At 47.9% G+C, this 19,582-nt stretch overlaps 1 protein-coding gene across 1 annotated transcript in view; it reads right to left on the minus strand.

The window, feature by feature from the left end:
* Positions 1-18,495: 18,495 nt before the first annotated feature.
* Positions 18,496-19,582, minus strand: part of ABCA4 (ATP binding cassette subfamily A member 4) — a 117,852-nt gene continuing 116,765 nt past the window's right edge. Inside the window, exon 50 of the mRNA XM_031457627.2 lies at positions 18,496-19,339. Coding sequence (XP_031313487.2) covers positions 19,304-19,339 — 36 coding nt within the window. The 3' untranslated portion in view covers positions 18,496-19,303. The remainder of the gene's footprint in view (positions 19,340-19,582) is intronic.

The raw sequence follows: 19,582 nt of genomic DNA on the forward strand, positions 1-19,582 counted from the left end.
CCTCCTCCTTGTAACTGCAGCCTCGCAGCTGCAGCACCTTGGGAAGGGGGCTTGGGTTTGCCTCCAGAGCGGCCTCAGGGAGGGCCGCTCAGGCTGGTGACCTTGCCCAGCACTGTGGGGCCAGCTGTTGCCCGGTCTTGGTAGAAACAAGGTCCATGTAAAACCTGCATGGTGGGAAATGGGGTGTGAAGAGGCCTGTGACCTTCCCCTCAAAGGGCAGGGGCTGGTACGACCTAGATTTGCTTTTTTGTAAAAAGCATCAACGGCAAGGGCCTTGGTCAGGTTTTCGCTCTGTGACCCAGACTGACGTCCGCTGTGAGGAGAGTCTGGGGAATGAGGCAGGAGGATTTGGGGCCGGGCTGACCCAGGGCTGAGGTCGAGGCTGGGTGGAGCCCAAATGAGGCCCTTTCAGATTGCCCAGCCTTTCTCCTGCCTCCCCTCCCAGGGCCTGGCCAGCACCTGAGCAGGCTTCACTTCAAAGGCCCCGGGACTCACAGGCCTGAGAGGCGAAGGGTTTGCCCCAAGCCGCTGAGACTTGGGGCAGAGTCACAGCTGGAGCCTTGGTCCCCTAGTGCTCTCCTGAGCCCAGCCAGGCCATGGGGCTCCTACCTGCTCCTGGCACACTGAGGACGCCGTGTGGGAGGGCTGCAGGCCCGGCTGCCTCCGTGAGCAGTCAGCTCTTTGTTTTGAAGTTTCTCTTCCTGGAAGAGACACTTTAGTTAAGGGCAGTAATTTGTTAGAGTTTTGCCACCATCCTTCCCTTGGGAACTGTGAGGGCTTACAGGTGAGGCAGCGGAACTGCGGGGGGCCTCCTTTGGGGGTGCCTGAGGGCTGGGCCACCCAGCAGGTGCCTTCCTCAGCAAACGTCTATGGAGCTCAGGCCCGGGACCAGAGCCGCCGGGCTCACGCTATCACCCTCGCCAGACACAGAGCTGCAGACACATCGTCCGGCGACCATTGTACAGAGCGGTGATGTTTCAGAGGGTGGCCCACGGGGTCCGGGAGCACAGCTGATGGTACCTCACCCAGTGGGGGCTCAGGGAGGACTCTCTGCAGGAGGTAACAACACGGCTGGGAACAGAAGAGTGAGTGAAGGGGCAGGTGAGGGGTTCCAGGTCAGAAAGAGGACACCATCTGGGGACCACACGTGTTTAAGCACCTGGAGCTGGAAGAGGAGATACATGAGGCTGGAGAGCAAGGCAGGGGCCAGGCCTGGGAATCTCAGTGAGGATGCTGGACATTTTCATGGCAGCGGCAGACTGTGACACCTCGGTGCCATCTCTCCCTTGCAACTTAAACATGTGTGAGAGAGAAACCCTTTGAGCCCTGTGGTGACTGCCCACAGCAGAAGGTGTTTTTCCAAGAGCTCTGGAGGCAGAACAAGTCAGGCCTCTCTGTCAGGGATGGTAACGAACCCTGACACTCCGTGCTGCCACCAAACCAGCTTTTGCCCTTGGACACGGTTCGGTTCCAGATGTTCGGGCCGGGGTAGCTCTGGGGCATCCCACTGTTCTGTGCTTTGTTCCTTGTCACGGGTCACATACACTACATGACTGACTGTGGGCTCATACTGTCACCACCTACGCTGCAGAGGGGGCTCCATCCTTGAAAGCCAAATGCCATAGCCTGCGCATTTTTTTGTTTTTGTTTTTCTAAATGGGACTATCTTTTTGCATGTTACTATTCTGAAAGTAATATATATTCCTATAAAAATTAAACATCCCAGAAATGTATACAATAGAAAGTAAAATTTCCTGTCTCTTCCCATAATCCCGTTTCTCCAAGAAAACCATTCTCTCTCCAGACTTTAAAGGAAGTGTGTATGTATGTATGTCCCGATGTTTTCTGTTGCAGTCTCCCAAGTAAAACCAGGCTCTCAGGCCCCTTAGGAGGTCTTTTGGGTCTTTCTGGAAGTCCCCAAAGGGTCCCTCACATGTGTCCATATGCCTGTCTGTTGGGTGCGTCTCCACATGGCAGCTTCTCAGGTTCCCCTTCTCCCCTGCTTCTTGTGTGTCCACAGCTTGTGGAAGCTTGGAGAAGTTAACAGAAGTCAAACACCAAAGTCCATGCCATGGGTGCTGTCTCCAGATGTCTCCAGAGTTCCTGGTTCTTGTTTGGCCGAGGTAGGGAAAGGGCCACCTGCTCACCACGTGCCAATCATCCTTTATCACTGGGGGCCCCAAGGATGCTTTGCTTAGACCCTCAGTCTCAAGACATCTCTACTGAATGGCCCCATCAGCTCCTCTGCTAAAGCCTCTTGCAGGGGCCTCAAATTCAGTCTGGGGGACACGTGGAAGGGGAGATGCTCTGCCTCATCGCCCTTTTCCCTTTTCTCTGCCTCTACCCACCTTCACAAAGAAAAGTCTCTTCTCTCTTGTCCTTTGTCTTCAAGAGTTTATGTTTACTTGTAGAAGCTCTTAATACGTTGTCACTATTAACCTTCTTATTTATCTATATGGAAAATATTTGCATCAGTTTATATTTAACATTGTCGGTCTTACTTTTTGTTTTTAAGAAGTTTCAAAATTTATTTAGCTAAATCCACCTAGTTTTGCCTTTATTACCACTGTGTTTTCTGTTCTGTGTGTCAAGGATTCTTCCACACCAAGATTACAATAATACTCTTTTCTAGTAAAGTGGGAGTTGTATGTTTAAGGTAAACACTCCCATCTATCTGGGATTTGTTCTCATGAATGTCATGTGTTAAACGGAATTTCTTTAAAAGCCCCCATAGAGTGGGACGTAGAGACTAAAAGCTAAGAGAAGACTCGGCTGGATGCCCTGTGCAGGGGAAGCTTGTTTGCCGAAAACACAGAGGGTGGTGCTCTTGGCCAGCTTGGAGTTCCATCTGCTTCCTGCTGAGAATGACCCTCAAACCTTGTGTCTTAAGGGCCAGCCTTTCCCGTGTGATTTTAATCCAGGCTTGAAGGCATCAGTGGGATGTGTTCAGCGCTGCATTTTGCTGTGTAGTGGGGCAAGCTGAAGAATCACTGGGGACCATGAGGATTGAGTTTCAGAGAGGGTCAGGTCTGTTCTGTCCACAGGGCCTGGCTCCGCCCTGGTGGGGTGGGCAAAAACCCCCGAGTCCTTGAGCTGCTCTAAGACCCACGGCATCAAGTGGCATCCTTGATGCCTCCTGGCTAATTTCATCCATGATGATGTCTCAGTGCCTGGCATGTGTTGGGGCCTCAAAAATCTTTATCTGTTGAATAGTTAGAAAGCCATTAGGAAGGACTGGGGAGGCCCAAGAAGACGAGAGTCAGAACAGGAGCGCTTCAATGGCGACCCCTGGTAGGGGAGATGACGTCCCCCCGTTCACTCGTTCTCAGCAAGTATTAGTTGAGTGTCTGCTAGGAGCCAGCGTAAGTGTGTCATTTCTCCTCCAACAACCAGTTCTCTGCTTCTCCAACCCCAAGTGAGTGTCCAACAATTTGCTTCAATTCTGACACGACTTAGCGTTATCGCAGACTCTGCAGGTTGAGAGCTGTCCCACAAGAGTGCCCCACTTGCGATGCCAGCCACAAAGGGGGACCCCAGGCTACTCACACTTCTGCCTGGCTGACTACAAAACTGGGGTTCCCATGACCCTGTCAGGTTTGATAATTTGCTAGAATAGAACTCAGGAATAGGAATCTGATCACAGATTATTATAAAGGGTAAAACTCAACAGCCAGATGGAGGTACATAGGACAAGATCTGGAAGGTGCTTCCGTCCTGGTGGAGTCGGGGCATACCATGCTCCTGGCACGTGGCTGTGTTCAACAAAGTGGAAGTTTTTCTCTAAGAGTTTTTCTGTGGGGTTTCATTACATAGGCACGACTGGTGAAATCATTGACCACTGGTGCTTCTCCCCTCTTGGAGGTTGAGTGCAGGGCTGAAAGTTCCAACCCTCTAATCACATGGCTGGTTTCTCTGGCCACTAGCCTCCGTCCTGAAGCTATCTAGGACCCTCGCTAGCATACGTTCAGCTACATTCAGGAAAAAAAGTTTGTTATGAGTAACAAAAGATACTCGTATCACTCAGGAAATTCCAAGGGTTTTAGAAGCCCTGTGCCAGGAACTGGGAATGAAGTCCGGGTATATGTATATATCAGAATAAGATACCTGCCTTTGTGGAGCTTACAGTTTGTTGGGAGAATATACACACAAAAAATAGACACACTAAGTTATATGATATGTTGGAAGGTGATAAATGCCACGGGAAAAAAGGCAGAGCAGAGTAAGGAGGGTTAGGAGAGCAGGTGGGTAGGGGTGGCAAATATGTTACATTTTAAAAGTGTTTCAAGCGAGAACTAATTTAGTTTTAGACAAGAACTCAGTTCTGTGGTTGGTGCAGAAAAGAATCATTAGAAGAAAGGACACGGAGGGCACAGTAAGAAATAAAGCATCCGGTTGAGACGAATCGCCTTGATTCCTTCTAGTAGTGAGCTGAGTTCTGCTTCGGCTGGTCAGTGTCAGGTAAGGGTGACGCCGGCACCAACCCTGAATCAGACCCACAGCTGACGCGAAGCAGCTTTGAACGAGAGGACTGACCAGAAGTCCAGCGTGTTGATGTGACGTCGCAGTTGTCACCGAACCAGACTGGGGTCTGCTTGCCATGCCCGGTAAAGCCAGCCTACAGCCAGCAGGCTGTGGTGGAGCAAAGGGCAGTGCTTACTGCAGGGCACCCGGCCAGGAGCCCAGGTAGCTGGAACCCCGAAAGGCTTTCAGGGAAATGTTTTAAGGACAAGGTGGCGGAGGGGGTGCTCTGGGCTGTGTGATCAGCTTGTAGACATTCTTCTGTCTGGTTGGCGGCGGGCTCATCGGGAGTCAACATCATCAGCCTTCTGCTTCCAGCTGGTCTGGGGTCGACGTGCTTGTGGGCAGCACGCAGTTAATGTCTTCCACCTGGTGGGGGTTTCAGCGCCTGCAGAACAGCTCAAGGGACATGGCTCAATTTATGTACTGTCCTTGTGGAGGAATAAAGGTCCTTGACTTGGTTTAATGGCTAAACTAATATTATTTTGTCCTGCTTGGCTGTTTTCCTTTCTTTCTGCATTTTCTCACCTCTCTGATTAAATTCACTGTTGGAATTCAGGGAAGGCCCAGGAGGCTAAGGTTTTCCTACAGACAAGAGACAGGTGGGGAATACGGTGGAGGCGAGGGGGTCTGTTCCGGGAAGACCCATGGGGTTCTGCCTGGTTACACAGTTATGTGGTCTGCTACGTGAGCCAGACAAGTAGAGCATTAGATAGGCGTGGAAGAAGTCCCCTTAAAACGGGGTCCTTGAGGCCAGCACTGAAGACCTAGAGTTTGCATATTTATCTTTTCTTCTCTCATCACAGAGCTGGATGTTGACATGCTTGAGAGGCTGCAGCCATTGTTTCTGTAGGAGGAAGCTTCACACAAACCTTGAGGCTCATCAAAACATGCACATCCTTCAGACAGCTGTGTTAAAGGCTTCTTGAAGTGACGGTTACACCAGTCACCTCCAGGGACTTAGAACTGAGGGTCACTTTAGAAGGCATTTGGTCATCTACTTCAACTGCTCATGTGACAGATGCAGGAATTGCCCAGTGCAGAGACTTCACAGGAATCAGGACTCCTGACTTCTCACAGGGTGTTTTCCCCACTGTGTGTCCTGTCTGGATTATAATCTTATGCTTAGAGTTTAGAGTGAGCTATAGTTTTTTGTGAATCAATATTAGGAGTGACTACTTTCTCTTTGCTAAGAGCTCCGCCCCTCATGAGGGTGAGTCCTGGCAGCCATGCTTCTGCACAGCAACCCTGCTCCGTGAAGACTAGATTAGTTGGAATCTTTCACTTCTCAGTCTGAGAATGTGGCCTGAGTCCTGGAGTTGGGAACTGAGTCATGTAAGCTGCCCCATCTCTGGAAGGAAGGTCTTTAAATCCCCTGACTGAGGTCCTACAAGCCCTCTTGCTCTGGTTCTTGGATTTCATCCTTCTGTTAAAAATCCCCTTGTTTCATTGATACTAACTCAGATTGGTTTTGTGTTATTTGCAACCATGGAAGTCTTAACCAAGAAAATCTTAGAAGCTGAGGACAGAGCACACTAGTGACCTTCAGATGTGAGTGTCAGATTTAGAGGCGATGGTTCTTTTGATGTAGGTGAGTACACCGTGACCCTTTTGGTTATGACGCTGAATCATGAGCGCTTATATGACGTCTTAGCCTGCCTGGAACTATGAAGAGACTGAGCAGTCCTGGGAGGGGTTTGTCCTCAAAAAGATGTATTTTCTTTCATGTTCCGTTAAGAGTCTTGACTCGTGTATTAATAATACATAAGGCAGTGCGGAGAAACACCTGGGCTGAGCATTCCAGAGGGCAAATTCATTCCAGAAGCAACCTCAGGTTCTTTACCTGTAACGTGTCGATAAAAATACCTTCATCATAATGTGAAGAAGAGTTAATTATATTAAGTGAAATAAAGTAAGATAACGTGTGGGTGTTAAGAGAGGCCGACTTTGGTTCAAATTCTACTCCACCTCTCGTTAGCTGTGTGAGCTTGGCAGGTCACTCAATTTCCCAAGCTGGAGCGGCCTCATCTAAAAGTGGGCTAAGAATAAATACTTCACAGGATTATTTTGACTCATGATAGGAACTTGACAAAGGCTAGTGCTCCTCCCCTGCCTTTTATGCCTTTTCCGCCTTCTCTGTTTGCCGTGGGTGGGTCACAGAGTCACAGTTTTGCCACATGATTATTACAGCTGGGTAGTTGGAGTTTATAAACTGAGATGACAATTTGAGAATGGGAAAGACTCAGCCCAACCCACCTGAAACACAATCTCTCAGAGAACCAGGCAGGTGCACAGAAAGCCTTTTGTATGGCTGTTAAGATGAAGGGCAACCCGTGTGTGTGTCATTTGATGCCTGAAAACTCACTGTATATTTCTGGGTGTGTCTCTGAGCTGAGGGTACTTAGGAAGGGTGGAAGCATGACAGTGGGGCCTCCTAATCTTTGGTTCTGTCCTTAATGGCACTGCAGAAATGTGCTAGGGGTCATCCTAGCCCGTGGGTCACACATGACCGATAGGTAGGGTTTTTGTTGTGATTTCTGCTTGCACCAGGTGGATATCCTTGACTATAAGATCAGGAAACAGCTGTGACTTCCAGGCGACTCAGCAAACGCAGGTGTCATAGGTATGGTATATTGGAAAAGAATTGTGGTACAAAGAATACAGGGATTGCAGTAGACAGATCTGGGCGAATCCCAACCTTAGTACTTAACAGTTAAATGATTTTGAATCTTTCTGAGCCCCAACTTAATCCTCTTAATTAAAGTTGGGATAATAATATCTAGAATTAAATGACATAAAATAAATGTCATGTATGTGGAAGTGCCTGACTTTTAACAAAATAGCCATAAAATGACACAAACATGTAATTTTGAAGACTATTTAAAAGTCTACATTAATTAAAATAAACCAATTCCTAGATCTTAAAGTTCTCTTGAGATTTCACGTATCTTTATCTCAGGTCACAATGGATGGTGACAGGGCCCACGAGCTGGCCAGTTCCCAGCCCCTGTCTCCAGGCATCACAGGCAGCAGTGAGACAATCACCATCGGACTGTCCTGACCGCGCGGCCTCTGTGCCAAGACGTATGGGCACCTGGCTGGGTGTCACTGGCGCCAACCACCCAATTCCTCACGTTAATGAATTACAGCGACTTTATTGCTTCTCTTCTTTACAGTAGAGCGGCGTCCTTGTTGGTCATCTCTTCAAGTTTTAATCATGGTATTGAAAATTGATTACAAAAGATCAACTTTCTAGAAACTCATTAATTATAAATAGTTTTGATACCTATGTTGAAACTTACCTTTCAATTAATAATATCAGGTTGATGTTTCTTAGATTTTTTTTCAGTATCAATTACATACTCACAAATGTCACTAGATCTCATACACACACACAAACACACACACACAATGTTTAAATATTTATGTCCTAGAAACAGACAAGATGACATAGAAAAGCCATAATGTTTAAGGTAGGCTCCCCGCAGCTGATTTAAATGGAATCATCTCCTCATGGCTCTTTAAAGCACCTGAACATGACTGTTTTTCCATTTTCTTCTCTAGATTCTTAATGGTGTCCTGCTAGGTAGTCAATGAGGCTTGTTCCAGCAAATACCAGGATTCAGCTGGCGAAGGGGCCATCCTGCTAAGTGTAAGCCAAAAACCTTACCTGGGGACTGTTCAGGAAGCAGATGTCCCAGTTTAGAGCCTGGAGTCTGGGTAGCGGCAGAGCTGAGCTGTTAGTGCTTTGGCTGGGCGCCGAACGTGAGGGCAGGCCCACCCATACAGAGGTCTCTTGGTCATTTCAGACTCGCTCATCTGAGGAGCTGTTTGGTGCAGGGAGCCAGAAAAAAAGCCCAAGACAGGGTCCTTGCCCTCTGAGATGGAAGAATATGAAACAATATGTCACTGAGCAGAGCCTTGTCCAACTTTGGGAGAGGTTTGACCTTTGCTGTGAAAGACCCATGGAAGATGGTGCAAATGCTGGCTCTGAAGGCCCAGGCTTGGATCTTGGGGTGGGCGTGGGTGGTGAGCTGGGGTGAACATCGCCTAGCCTCCTGTGCTGTCGGCCAGCACCAGTCAGCCTGGATTTCTTACCATGCTCAGAGTCCCCAGGTTACAGGAAGGCAATTTCTGCAGAACTACAGCTCAGCCGATTAGGCAGTTCCAAGAAATGAGTGTGCAGGCTTGTGGTCAGCATGTCTTTGTTGGAGCGATCCCAAAATATTTAGCAATGTATTTATCACCATTGGGTGCAAGAAGCTAGACTACGCTAATCTGGATAGATTCAGGTCTCTGAGATGATACCACTGGCATTTCAGGGGTGAAGAGCTGAGCTGGCCTGCACCCAGATCCCCCTGGAGCCTTATTAACCAAGTGAGCCCGGGCTCTGTCCTGTCAGGAGATCCTGCACCCTGACTAGACTAGACACGGGTCTGCTCCAGGCCCCAGCCCCCAGCTGAGCCTGTGTCCTCCAGGATCTGGAAGCGCCTCGGTGGACTTGGGGCCTCAAGGCTTTCATGCTTTCACAACCAGCAACCCTTGCTGCCCTGGGTTTGGGCTAGAAAAGTTCCAATAAACAGTCCAGGAGCAGTCAGGCATGACTTTCCCAGCAGCCTCTCCTCCCAGGAGACGGTCTCTGTCCGAGCCAGCTCCAGGCTTTGCGAGGTCCCGGGCAACAGAAGGTTACTGGAGGATTACCGAAGGATTAGGGGCCTTGCTGAGTGAGCATGCACGGGGTGCTTTCTGCCAGAGTGACTTTTCTGAAACAGATCTGATCACGCCACCCCTCTATGGCACATGTCTCCTGCAGCCGTATTTGAAAAAGTGTCACCCAACCCTACTCTGCATCAAACTCACCCAGCAGAGGGAGTGGTTATAAAAATGCAGATTCCTGGGTCCACTCCCTGCTGAATATGAGCTTCTCTGTGGAGGGTTCAGGAACCACAGTTAAAACACCCCCCCACCCCAACTGATTCTTACGTGCACTCAAGTTGGAGAACCAAAGCACACTGCAGGGGAGAGTCCAACTGCTGAGCCTCGTGCACAGGCCCACCAGCATGTGGTCCTGCCTGCATCTGTCTTCTCGTCCCTCCTGGGAGCACGTACCTGCCCTGCACCTGCGCTTCCAGCCAGACTGACGCACCTCACAGAATCAGGGTCTCCCTCTCGCCTCCAAGATGCTCCCACTGCTTAGAACACCCTCCCTCCCATCCCCCCTTCCTTTCCCATTGTTAGCCTTTTATTCTTAGCAATTAGCTCAGTTATTTTCTCTTCTGGATTAGACGTGCCTCAAACCTCATAGTGGTACTTACACTGAATCATAACCATTTGGTACTTGTCCTTCTCTCCGTTGGACTATGAGCTCCATGAGATGGGACTGTGTCTTGCCCTGGTTCCCAGTGTGTGCTGTGTTCCCTGGCCCTCAGTAGAGGCTCAGAAACAGCTGGGAATAAATCAGGTTTTCAAGTTAGAGGCACCAGAGCTTTGCGTCTACTTGGGTTGAGTCCATTTTCTTAACAAAACCCCAATATTGGTGGTGGTGGTGTTTAAAAAAAATTCTGGTCTCTCAAAGGCAACAACGGGATTAATAAAGAAGTAATAAACCCAAACTATGCGATTAACCAGGTATAGTTTACTAGAGATTCTTTGGCATTAGATATGCAACAAATTTCAAATGGAAGTATGATTGCAGTGTGGCCCCGTCCCAACTGTGCAAAATCACACTCGGGGGCTGGAGTTAGGTGGTGGGGCGTTGGCTGGGTGGGCTACAACTGGGAGCTGAGGAGCCCAGGGGCTGAAACTAAGATAGGGATTCAGGACCTCCAAGGAGATTGGAGTCAGAGGTCTGTGTCAGCACCGGCAGGGTCAGTGCTCCCGAGACTGAGTAACCTTACCACGTCCTGAAGGCAGCAGTTTGCAGAGCCACGAACACCACCATCAGCAAGGGTCAGGAGCTGGATGAAAACTGGGCCGAGAACAGTGAAGAGTTTGGAAAAGGCGGGCGAGCACTGCTCTCCAGGAGCCCTTGGGACAGCACGGCAGGCCTTTGTGATGGGGTTTTATAACAAAGGCCTCATTTTGGGTGGTCAGCTGAAGGTAGCTGTGGGCCCTGAGGGCATGTTCACGGGAATATGACACCTAGGGGTGGGCAGTTGGGAACCTCTGACAAAATTCTTACCAGCCTCCCCGCTCTCTCTCCCTTTAAAAATAAACCTCAGATATTTATTTCTCATGGCTCTGGGGTCTGGAAGTCTGAGATCGGGGTGCCAGCACAGCAGAACTCTGGGAGGGGTCCTCCTCTGGGTCGCAGACTGCGGACTTCTCACTGTATCCTCCTGTGGCCAGGAGCAGAGACAGGAAGCAAGCTTTCTTGTTCCCTCTCTGGCTCTGGCACTGTCCACAGCTTCTGTGGTTTTAGAAAACGCCATAGTCCCTCTTCCTGCTCTGGCCAACCACAGACGGCGACTTTCTTCACTGATTGCGCCCTGCTCCCCCCACCGCCATGAAGTGAGATCGTGAGTTTGCACGTCTGAAACTTTAGTAACTTCAGTCACACTCCGAAGGCTGTGAACCAGTTTCCTTCACAGGCATCTCTGGTAGAAGATGCGGGTCCCTTAACACCCGCTGCACACTTCTTTTTTTTCAAGCTTGGCCTCCCTAGATTACCTGAGCCTCCTCCTGGAGCCCCAGGGGCTGTCAGCACTGGGGTGTTTATTCCAAATGCCTCTCCACACATGCTTCTTCAGCTTTCTTCAGTTCTCTTGTCTTTTTATTTCCAGTTTGGCAAGTATCTGCCATTCTTTTCACCTCATCAAAAGGTTGAATTAAACAATGTTTGTTCATCAGATTTCCCATGCAAACACACTGCTGGGGAGTCTTACAGAGGTGAATTGTTTGTGTCCCCCAGCCTCTGTCCTGGGCCCTGGCGCTCCCTGCTCGGCCGTGTGCATGACCTCCGTGTGGGGGTATGGCCACCCTCCCTCAGTCCCACTGCACACAGTGTCGCCAACACTTCAGCCCCTTCTCCATCCAGCCCTGCTCTTCCAACCCCAAGGTCTGTTTCTCTTAGTGCTTTAAGCGCTGCAACGCTCTTAGGTGGTTAATGTAGAAACACTGTACTTTTGAGTAGAGGGTCTGACAAGTATACACACGCAATTTTTGGCATTTGCTTGATGGTGCTCTGTTTCTCTAGTGCTCATTTTAATTAAAAGGGAGGGAGGTGTGAGCATGGCTGTGGAGACAGGACTGGGGCTGTTCAAAACTTGAGCCTGATCCTGGCTCTGACACTGAGTCTCCCTCTGACCTTGGGCAGGTTCCTTAAATTTTTTTTTCTTTAATTCTTCTGTTCTCTCATGTCCATTCTCACACATGTCTCATTTTCTTTCTTCTTTTATTATTTTTTGTTTTAAAATTTATTTTATTATTATTTTTAATGGAGGTACTGGGGATTGAATCCAGGACCTCGTGAATACTAAGCACATACTCTTCCACTGAGCTAATCGCTCCCCACAAGTTCCTTAAATTTTAAATGAAGACTCTAATGAAGAGTCCAGGCTGTTTCTTGGGGACATGCTAAGTATTGTCAAAAATGCTAATTATTGAAAATATCTTCTCATCCTTGAAAAATTCCAAATTTCTTTTTGCCAGGTCCAGGATCAGATACCCTAGTTCCTCTCTGCTAGGGCACTGTCAGATAGCTGGCCCAGACATTCATTAATTGTTTTTAATTGCTATTAAAAAAAACAAAAGCCCAAACTCCTGAGCAAATTCAAGTAGGATGTGGTTATGAAAGCCAACGCCTGTTGCCAAAGAAAGATGTGTGTGCGCACGAGCTCGTATGCATGTGCGTGTGTGTATTCCTGCTCTGGACCGTGTGCTGTGTTATGTAACATCTAACCCTTGATCCCTGGGTGTTATCCGGTGAGCAGCCAGTTGGATCTGGGGCCTAAACGTGCCTTGGGAGCTGTTTTAGCCTTGCTGGGAACTAAATGACTATAGAGTTCCAACCCTGCTTGATAAGCAGCGTCTTCCCCGGTTCATCTGACACAGCCCAGCTGCTCTGCAGGGCCAGCAAGCTCGCTTACTGTGTCTCTAGAGGAAGTGTTGTGAATGGTCTGTGAGGAGCCACCGCTGAGCTCGTGGCAGCCCATCCCAGGCCTGCAGGAAGGGCTCTGGGCACTTGTCAGGACATCCATTCTTCTATACAGGGCTTTACAGGGTTCCTCTGTTGAGGAACTTTAACATCCTAAGCAGCTCTGAGTTTTTTTTGGAGGGAGTGTGTGTATTACTCCCCGTGAAGCCAGGCTCCGTTTTGGGGCTGGCCCAGGGCCTGATGCTGCCTGTGCACAGGCCCTAGGGGACTGTCACTGGATTACACTTGTCTAACAGGCTGTTGGGCAAGTTTGGATACATTTAGTCAAACCACCCATGAACTCACCGTTCCAAATAGCTTAACTGGCTGCATGGTCAGGTGCCAAGGCACCAGCATTAACGATCTGCCAGACGTCCAGGGCCCATACCGAACTGCTGACCCAGAGGAAGGCTCTCCCGGCGGGCAGATTCCTCTCCCCGGTTCTGTTGCCTGTGTTAGTCTGGCCTCATGTATAACCCGTGCCAGGCTTTCCTCTGAGAAGGGCACGGGGTGCAGTGGGAATACGGTGGGTTCACTCCTAATCCCTTTTTGCTGCTTTCTCATAATTCTACTGTGTAATTTCTGGTCAGTGACTTCCAGGTTTCAAATCTTTTCTAAGTGTTCAGTTTCTACACAACTTTATCACCCCTTAAGAATTAAAAACAATTACATTCTCTGTTCAGCTATTAATACTGGGATTCATATTTACTTTGTAAGCATGTCTCTGTTTTTAGTTTTGTTGTAAGTTTTTTTTGCTTATGCATTTTGTTTCTGTTTGTGGATAAGAAATGTAAGAGTGGAATGTTAAATTTCAGTGTAGTTGTGTAATGTCACGAATTTTAAAATTAAACTTTTTGAGGACAGTGACCTGTGAAGCCACCCCAGGAGCCAGAGCTGTTGTAGCCCCTTCTCTTCCCCTTCCTGTTGCAAAAAAAAAAAGGCATTTGTACCATTAAAAAAAGAATTTAAAAATTAAAAAGTGGATTGGCTAACAACAACCAAAAAACAACAACAACAACAACAAAAAAAACCAAATCAGGAACAAGACAAGGATGCCCACTCTCACCACTTTTATTCAACATAGTTTTGGAAGTTCTAGCCACAGCAATCAGAAAAGGGAAAGGAAATAAAAGGAATCTAAGTTGGAAAGGAAGACGTAAAACTGTCACTGTTTCCAGATGACATGATGCTATACATAGAAAATCCTAAAGGCACCATCAGAAAACTCCTAGAGCTCATCAATGAATGCAGTAAAGTTGCGGGACACAAAGTTAACATACTGAAGTCTGTTGCATTTCTATACACTAACAATGAAATATCAGAAAGAGAAATTAAGGAAACAATCCCATTTACCATTGCAGCAAAAAGAATACAATACCTAGGAATAAACCTACCTAAGGAGGCAAAAGACCTGTGCTCTGAAAACTGTGAGACACTGATGAAAGAAATTGAAGACGACACAAACAGATGGAAAGAGATACTGTGTTCTTGGACTGGAAGACTCAGTATTCTTAAAATGGCCATTCTACCCAAGGCAACATACAGATTCAATGCAATCCCTATCAAATTACCAATGGCATTTTTCACAGAACTAGAGCATAAAAATGCTTAATTTGTATGGAAACACAAAAGGCCCCAAATAGCCAAAATAGTCTTGAGAAAGAACAGGGCTGGAGGAACCACGCTCCCTGACTTCAGACTATACTACAAATCTATAATAATCAAAACAGTATGGCACGGGCACAAAAACAGACACATAGATCAAAGGAACAGGACAGAAAGCCCAGAAATAAACCTGTGCACGTATGATCAACTAATCTATGACAAAGGAGGCAAGAATATACAATGCAGAAAAAGTCTCTCCAATAAGTGGTGCCAGGAAACTGGGCAGCTACAGGTAAAAGAATGAAATTAGAATATTCTCTAATACAACATACAAAAATAAACTCAAAATGGATTAAAGATCTAAATGTAAGATTGAATACTATAAAACTCCTAGAGGAAAATGTAGGCAGGATACTCTGTGACCAAAATCACAGCAATATTTTTTTTGATTCATCTCCTAGAGTAATGGAAACAAAAGCAAAAATAAACAAATGGGATCTGATTAAACTTAAAAGCTTTTGTACAGCAAAGGAAACAGTAAACAAAATGAAAAGATGACATATGGAATGGTAGAAAATATTTGCAAATGATGCTACTGACAAGGGATTAATTTCCAAAATATACAAACAGCTCATATACCTCAATATCAAAAAAAAACCTAATCAAAAAATGGGCAGAAGACCTAAATAGACATCTCTCCAAAGAAGACATACAGATGGCCAACAAGCACATGAAAAGATACTCAATACTACTAATTATTAGAGAAATCCAAATCAAAACTACAATGAGGTAACACCTCATACCAGTCAGAATGGCTGTCATCAAAAAGTCTACAAATAAATGCTGGATAGAGCATAGAGAAAAGGAAACCTTCTTACACTGTTGGAGGGAATGCAAATGGGCATAGTCACTATGGAGAACAGTATGGGGGATCCTTAAAAAACTAAAAATAGAGTTACCATATGATTCAACAGTCCCACTCCTGGGCATATGTCTGGAAAAGACAAAAATGCTAATTTGAAAAGATACATGCACCCCAATGTTCACAGCCGTACTATTTACAATAGCCAAGACATGGAAGCAACCTAAATGTCCATCGACAGGTGACTGGATAAAGTTGTGAGGTGAAATACTACTTAGCCATTAAAAAGCCTGCAATATAATGCCATTTGAAGCAACACGGGTGGACCTGGAGACCGTCACACTAAGTGATGTCAGACAGAGTAAGACAAATACCATATGATATCATTTACATGTGGAATCTAAAAAGATTATACAGATAAACTTATTTACAAACAGAAATAGACTCACAGACAGAAAACAAACAAGGTTACCAAAGAGGAAAGGGTGGGGAACACACACCTCTGGGCCTGACGTCAGGCTGAGAAAGCCGAGCGTGTGTCATGGTGAGCTTTGGGAAAGGCTCTGAGGAGAGTACCTTTCGGGGGTTCTCATACCACAATATGTCTCAATTCTTATAGTAATAACTGAAGCTAAGAAACTGCTACATAATGACCTCCACGGTGACCTAGGTCCAATTCAACTTCAGCGTCTTGGTTTCCTTGGAGCCCCATGGTGGTGGTGCAGGCCCAGCTGCTAAGTGGCTCACCTCTCTTTTCACCGCTTTTCTGTTTTCCCAGGGGCCTCATGTGCCATGTGTAGACTCGAGCCTGTGATCCAGGACCACCTATGACCCAGCAAAGAGGTCCGCCAGGCCCTAGAGGCGGGTGTTAGGCCAGTTTGGGCAGGGAACTCCAGAGTTCTGGGTCTGGTGGGCATGTCTGCTCAGACATGGGAGTGAAGCGACCAGAGGACCAGAGAGGGGCCGGCAGGCCAGCCAAGTACTTCAGTCCTCCCGGGGCTTGGCTTCCTTTCGCACTAAAACAGCGCAAAACCGAGCAATTCTGTAAGGGCTTTGTTTTCGAACACTGAGAGATTTCCTAGCTGTACAAGCCCAGGGGCGTGTGAATCTGAAACTTCTAGTGCCTGTGCGTTCCCCACCTCGACAGCCACCGCGGATGAAATGTGGTGGCACTTCTGCCCTGTGGACACCAGGAGTCATGAACCGTTCACTTCAGAGCACCTGCTGAGGCGCTGAGGGCCCACACCGAGGAAACCAAGCCCCAAGCTCGGTCCAGCGGGCTGAGTCCTGGTGCCTGAAACAGCTGCCTCAGAAAGGGCGTGCTGTCCTCTTTCCAGGGGAAAACTTCCTTTCTCGCAGGCCCCTCGGGGCTCTGGTGCAGAACTTTCTCCTCACTGGCCCAGGCGCAGAGACCCAGGCTGCCCCAGAGGCCCTTTCTCCCAAGCCCAGCGCTTTGCTGACCTGTTTCCTGCCCCACTTTCCTCTTTTTTCCTGAAGAGAGCTACAGTAGCAGGAACAAATGAAGCTCTCTATGAGCTTTTAACTCAAAGTAAAAGAGCTTCTCTTTTGATTGCAGCTGTTCTGAAGTCTCGAGTTCGCCAAAAAAGAATGGAAGCTTAGAAAACCTGGCAAGTCACATTCCTTGGAACGGCTCCCGAGAGGTCTTGTTTTCTGAACTCTCTCTCCATTGTCTCCTCCTGTTCTTTGTAAATCTCCCTTATTAAACCAGATTGGGAGATTTTTCAATAGATTAATATGTTCTCAGGAGATTTGGGCCAAGTTTCCGACTTGAGTATTCCTCAGACGGGAATGTGGGCATGCCTTCTCCTTCTCGAGTTTCCCCTGCTTGGTTCGCGGCTGGCATTTTTAAAGCCTAGCGTCCCCGTGGTTCTGCCTGCCCTTTGCTGCTGTCTTCAGCCGTTTGGAGGCATCATTTTTTGGACCTATTTCTTTTCTGTATTTTGTTTTTCTTGCTGGGTTTTTAAAGCGTTCAGTTCAGCAAGTATTTGTTGAGTGTTTTCTGTATGTCAGGAGCTGGGGAAAATGATGAAGAAGACACCTTGCTGTTGGAGAGCTCAGGTGCAGTAAAGTCAGACGGCTAACCGGAGCCTTCCTCCCCGAGGGAGGGCAAGATCTTACCTACACCTGACTCTTCGTAGTCCACAACCCACCACGAATGACAGCTTGCCCCCTCCCTGCGCAGTCTTCTTCCCTGTGATATCGTGGTATCAATTTACAGAACCAGCCGGAAAGCAGCAGGGCGGTGTAAGCACCTGGTGATCAGGGTGATCGCAGCACATGCCTGGGCTCTGCCAAACTCCAGCCTAACCTTCTTCAAATAAATTATTGGGAGATTTGTAAAAAGTCAAAACCAAATCAAGCTCTAAGTCTTCTGAAGTAGTTTTGTAACCTCTATAGGCAGTTATTTGCCAAGAATCTATTGTGTGCAAAGCGGGAGCCAGTAGCAGTGCAGGATTTAAAGTCATGTCGCCACCTGCCCTCTGTCTGCCTCTGGAGGAGCACAGGGCTCTCCTTGCCCAGGGAACAGGTCACCACTTTGTGTTCACTTTCTTCTGTCCCCTTCTCAGTAAAGTGACTGGGTCTCAGCGTCTTTCTCTTTCCTCCCTCCCTCCTTCCCTTCCCCCCCACCCCGCCCCGGACTCTGGAGTACGCCCATGGTAGAACGTGCGTTGGGCAGAACTGTTCTAGAACATGCTTGAACTAGGAAGCCCATGTGGGTCACGGAGGGAAGACTGCCTTGGCAAGGAAGTCCATTTGCTCTTCTCGTCCGTAAATCTTCTGGAACGATTTGGTTTAAAACTGTTCTTTTCTGATTCTTGGTGTGCCTTCCTGTGAACAACTGGGTGTCCTGTGAACCACTGCCTCTAACGTCACTGCAGAAGATGTACACGTCAGCACTGTGCAAATGGCTTACCCTGTGTGCCTGAGGCCTCGACATCTCTAAACAGTTACAAGGACATGTTGGGCCCCATCCAACCAAAGAGCCACCTTTACTGTCCTTGCCTCTTTGTCTCCTGTCTTAAACATTTTAAAAATCTTTGAGAAAGGCACTCAGACAAGCTGGGCAAACAGATGTGAAGCCTAGATGTAAACCATACCTGGCTGACAACGGATAATGTTTGCATGCGCTGCCAGTTGGGGGTTCTCTTCAAACCCCCTGAAGCCGACTTGATGCGCATATCAACTCGCCCATTCACTTCCCCGCGGTGTTGCAGAGCCTTGCTGTGACTGGCCCTCCCACGGCAGTCACTCTCACAGGAGCTCACACGACGACGGGAAGCCTTACAGGCACAAAGACTGTCTAAACTACACGAGAGGATGCACAGGGAGATGAGTGACTTCTGACAGCTTGTGGTAAGCATGTTTGCATTTTATTTCCTCCTTAAGAATAAAACACTCACACACACACACACACACACACACACACACACACACACAGAGGAAAGCAGATCCACCTGAAATGAGGGCGGCACGGGGCCACGGCCACCAGGAGCCTGAGCTGGGGTTTTTATTCGTGTGGTCCGCGAGGAAAGGGTTCTGTGCTCATCTGGCTGGGTCGGTTCCACCACCAGGTGTTCCAGGGGAGCGAGTCAGTTCTGGTTTCCTTCTGAAAGAGCCCTGTTTGGAGTTCACTGTATGCAGCCCAGGTGTTTGTGTCTGCTGCCGAGGGATTATTTCTGCTGGTAGATCCGATCAGATGACCGTGTGGCAAAGGCTCCTGCCCTTCCAGCTGCCCAGAGTTCCTTTCCAGCTGCAGTGGACGAGCAGTGCAGAAGGAGGTCAGATGGACCCTTCTCATTTCAGTTTTCTGAAGAGATGGTGCGATGGCTGTTAGATTTTAAGTTAAACAGCTGTCAATCAGTCTCTGAAGGAAGCTGAGCTCAGGGTACTGTGATTCTGTTGGATCACCCGAGCTTAGGGGTTAGGCTTGTTTCCTTGTCTGTGAAAAGGCTGCACCAGGTGGTCCCGCAGGTCCCTCTGACTCTACGACCCAGAAGTGCTAATGGGGGCATGAGCCCCCACGTGCGTACTCGCGGGCATTGCGGAGGGACGCGGCACATCCTGCGCTGTTCCCAGTGGCTGTTATGGTGCCTTTCAATTTTTTTTTTCCCCAAGATATTTACTGAGCTTTTGTCTTAAAAGCCAAGAAATCATCATTTAGGTCATCCTTGAGATGCAGAATTCCCTTTGTCCACCTCCTACAGAGGAAAATTGTTTAAAGTGGGATAATGTGAACAAGAACATAATGACTGTTTCATGACATTTATTTATGTACAATGCTGTGCGGGAGGAATTTTGCAAGCCGTTATGAAGGCAGCATGTTGCAGAGTCCGAGTTAACTTTGAATCATGAATTTATTATAGAAAGATACCAATTTAGTTCTAGGAAGTGCTTTTGCTACCCAATTATGTATTACGAGTTATAAAAGGGATTTCTAACTG

This window comes from Camelus dromedarius, chromosome 9 (genome assembly GCF_036321535.1).
Source record: "Camelus dromedarius isolate mCamDro1 chromosome 9, mCamDro1.pat, whole genome shotgun sequence".
Classification (NCBI taxonomy): Eukaryota; Metazoa; Chordata; class Mammalia; order Artiodactyla; family Camelidae; genus Camelus; species Camelus dromedarius.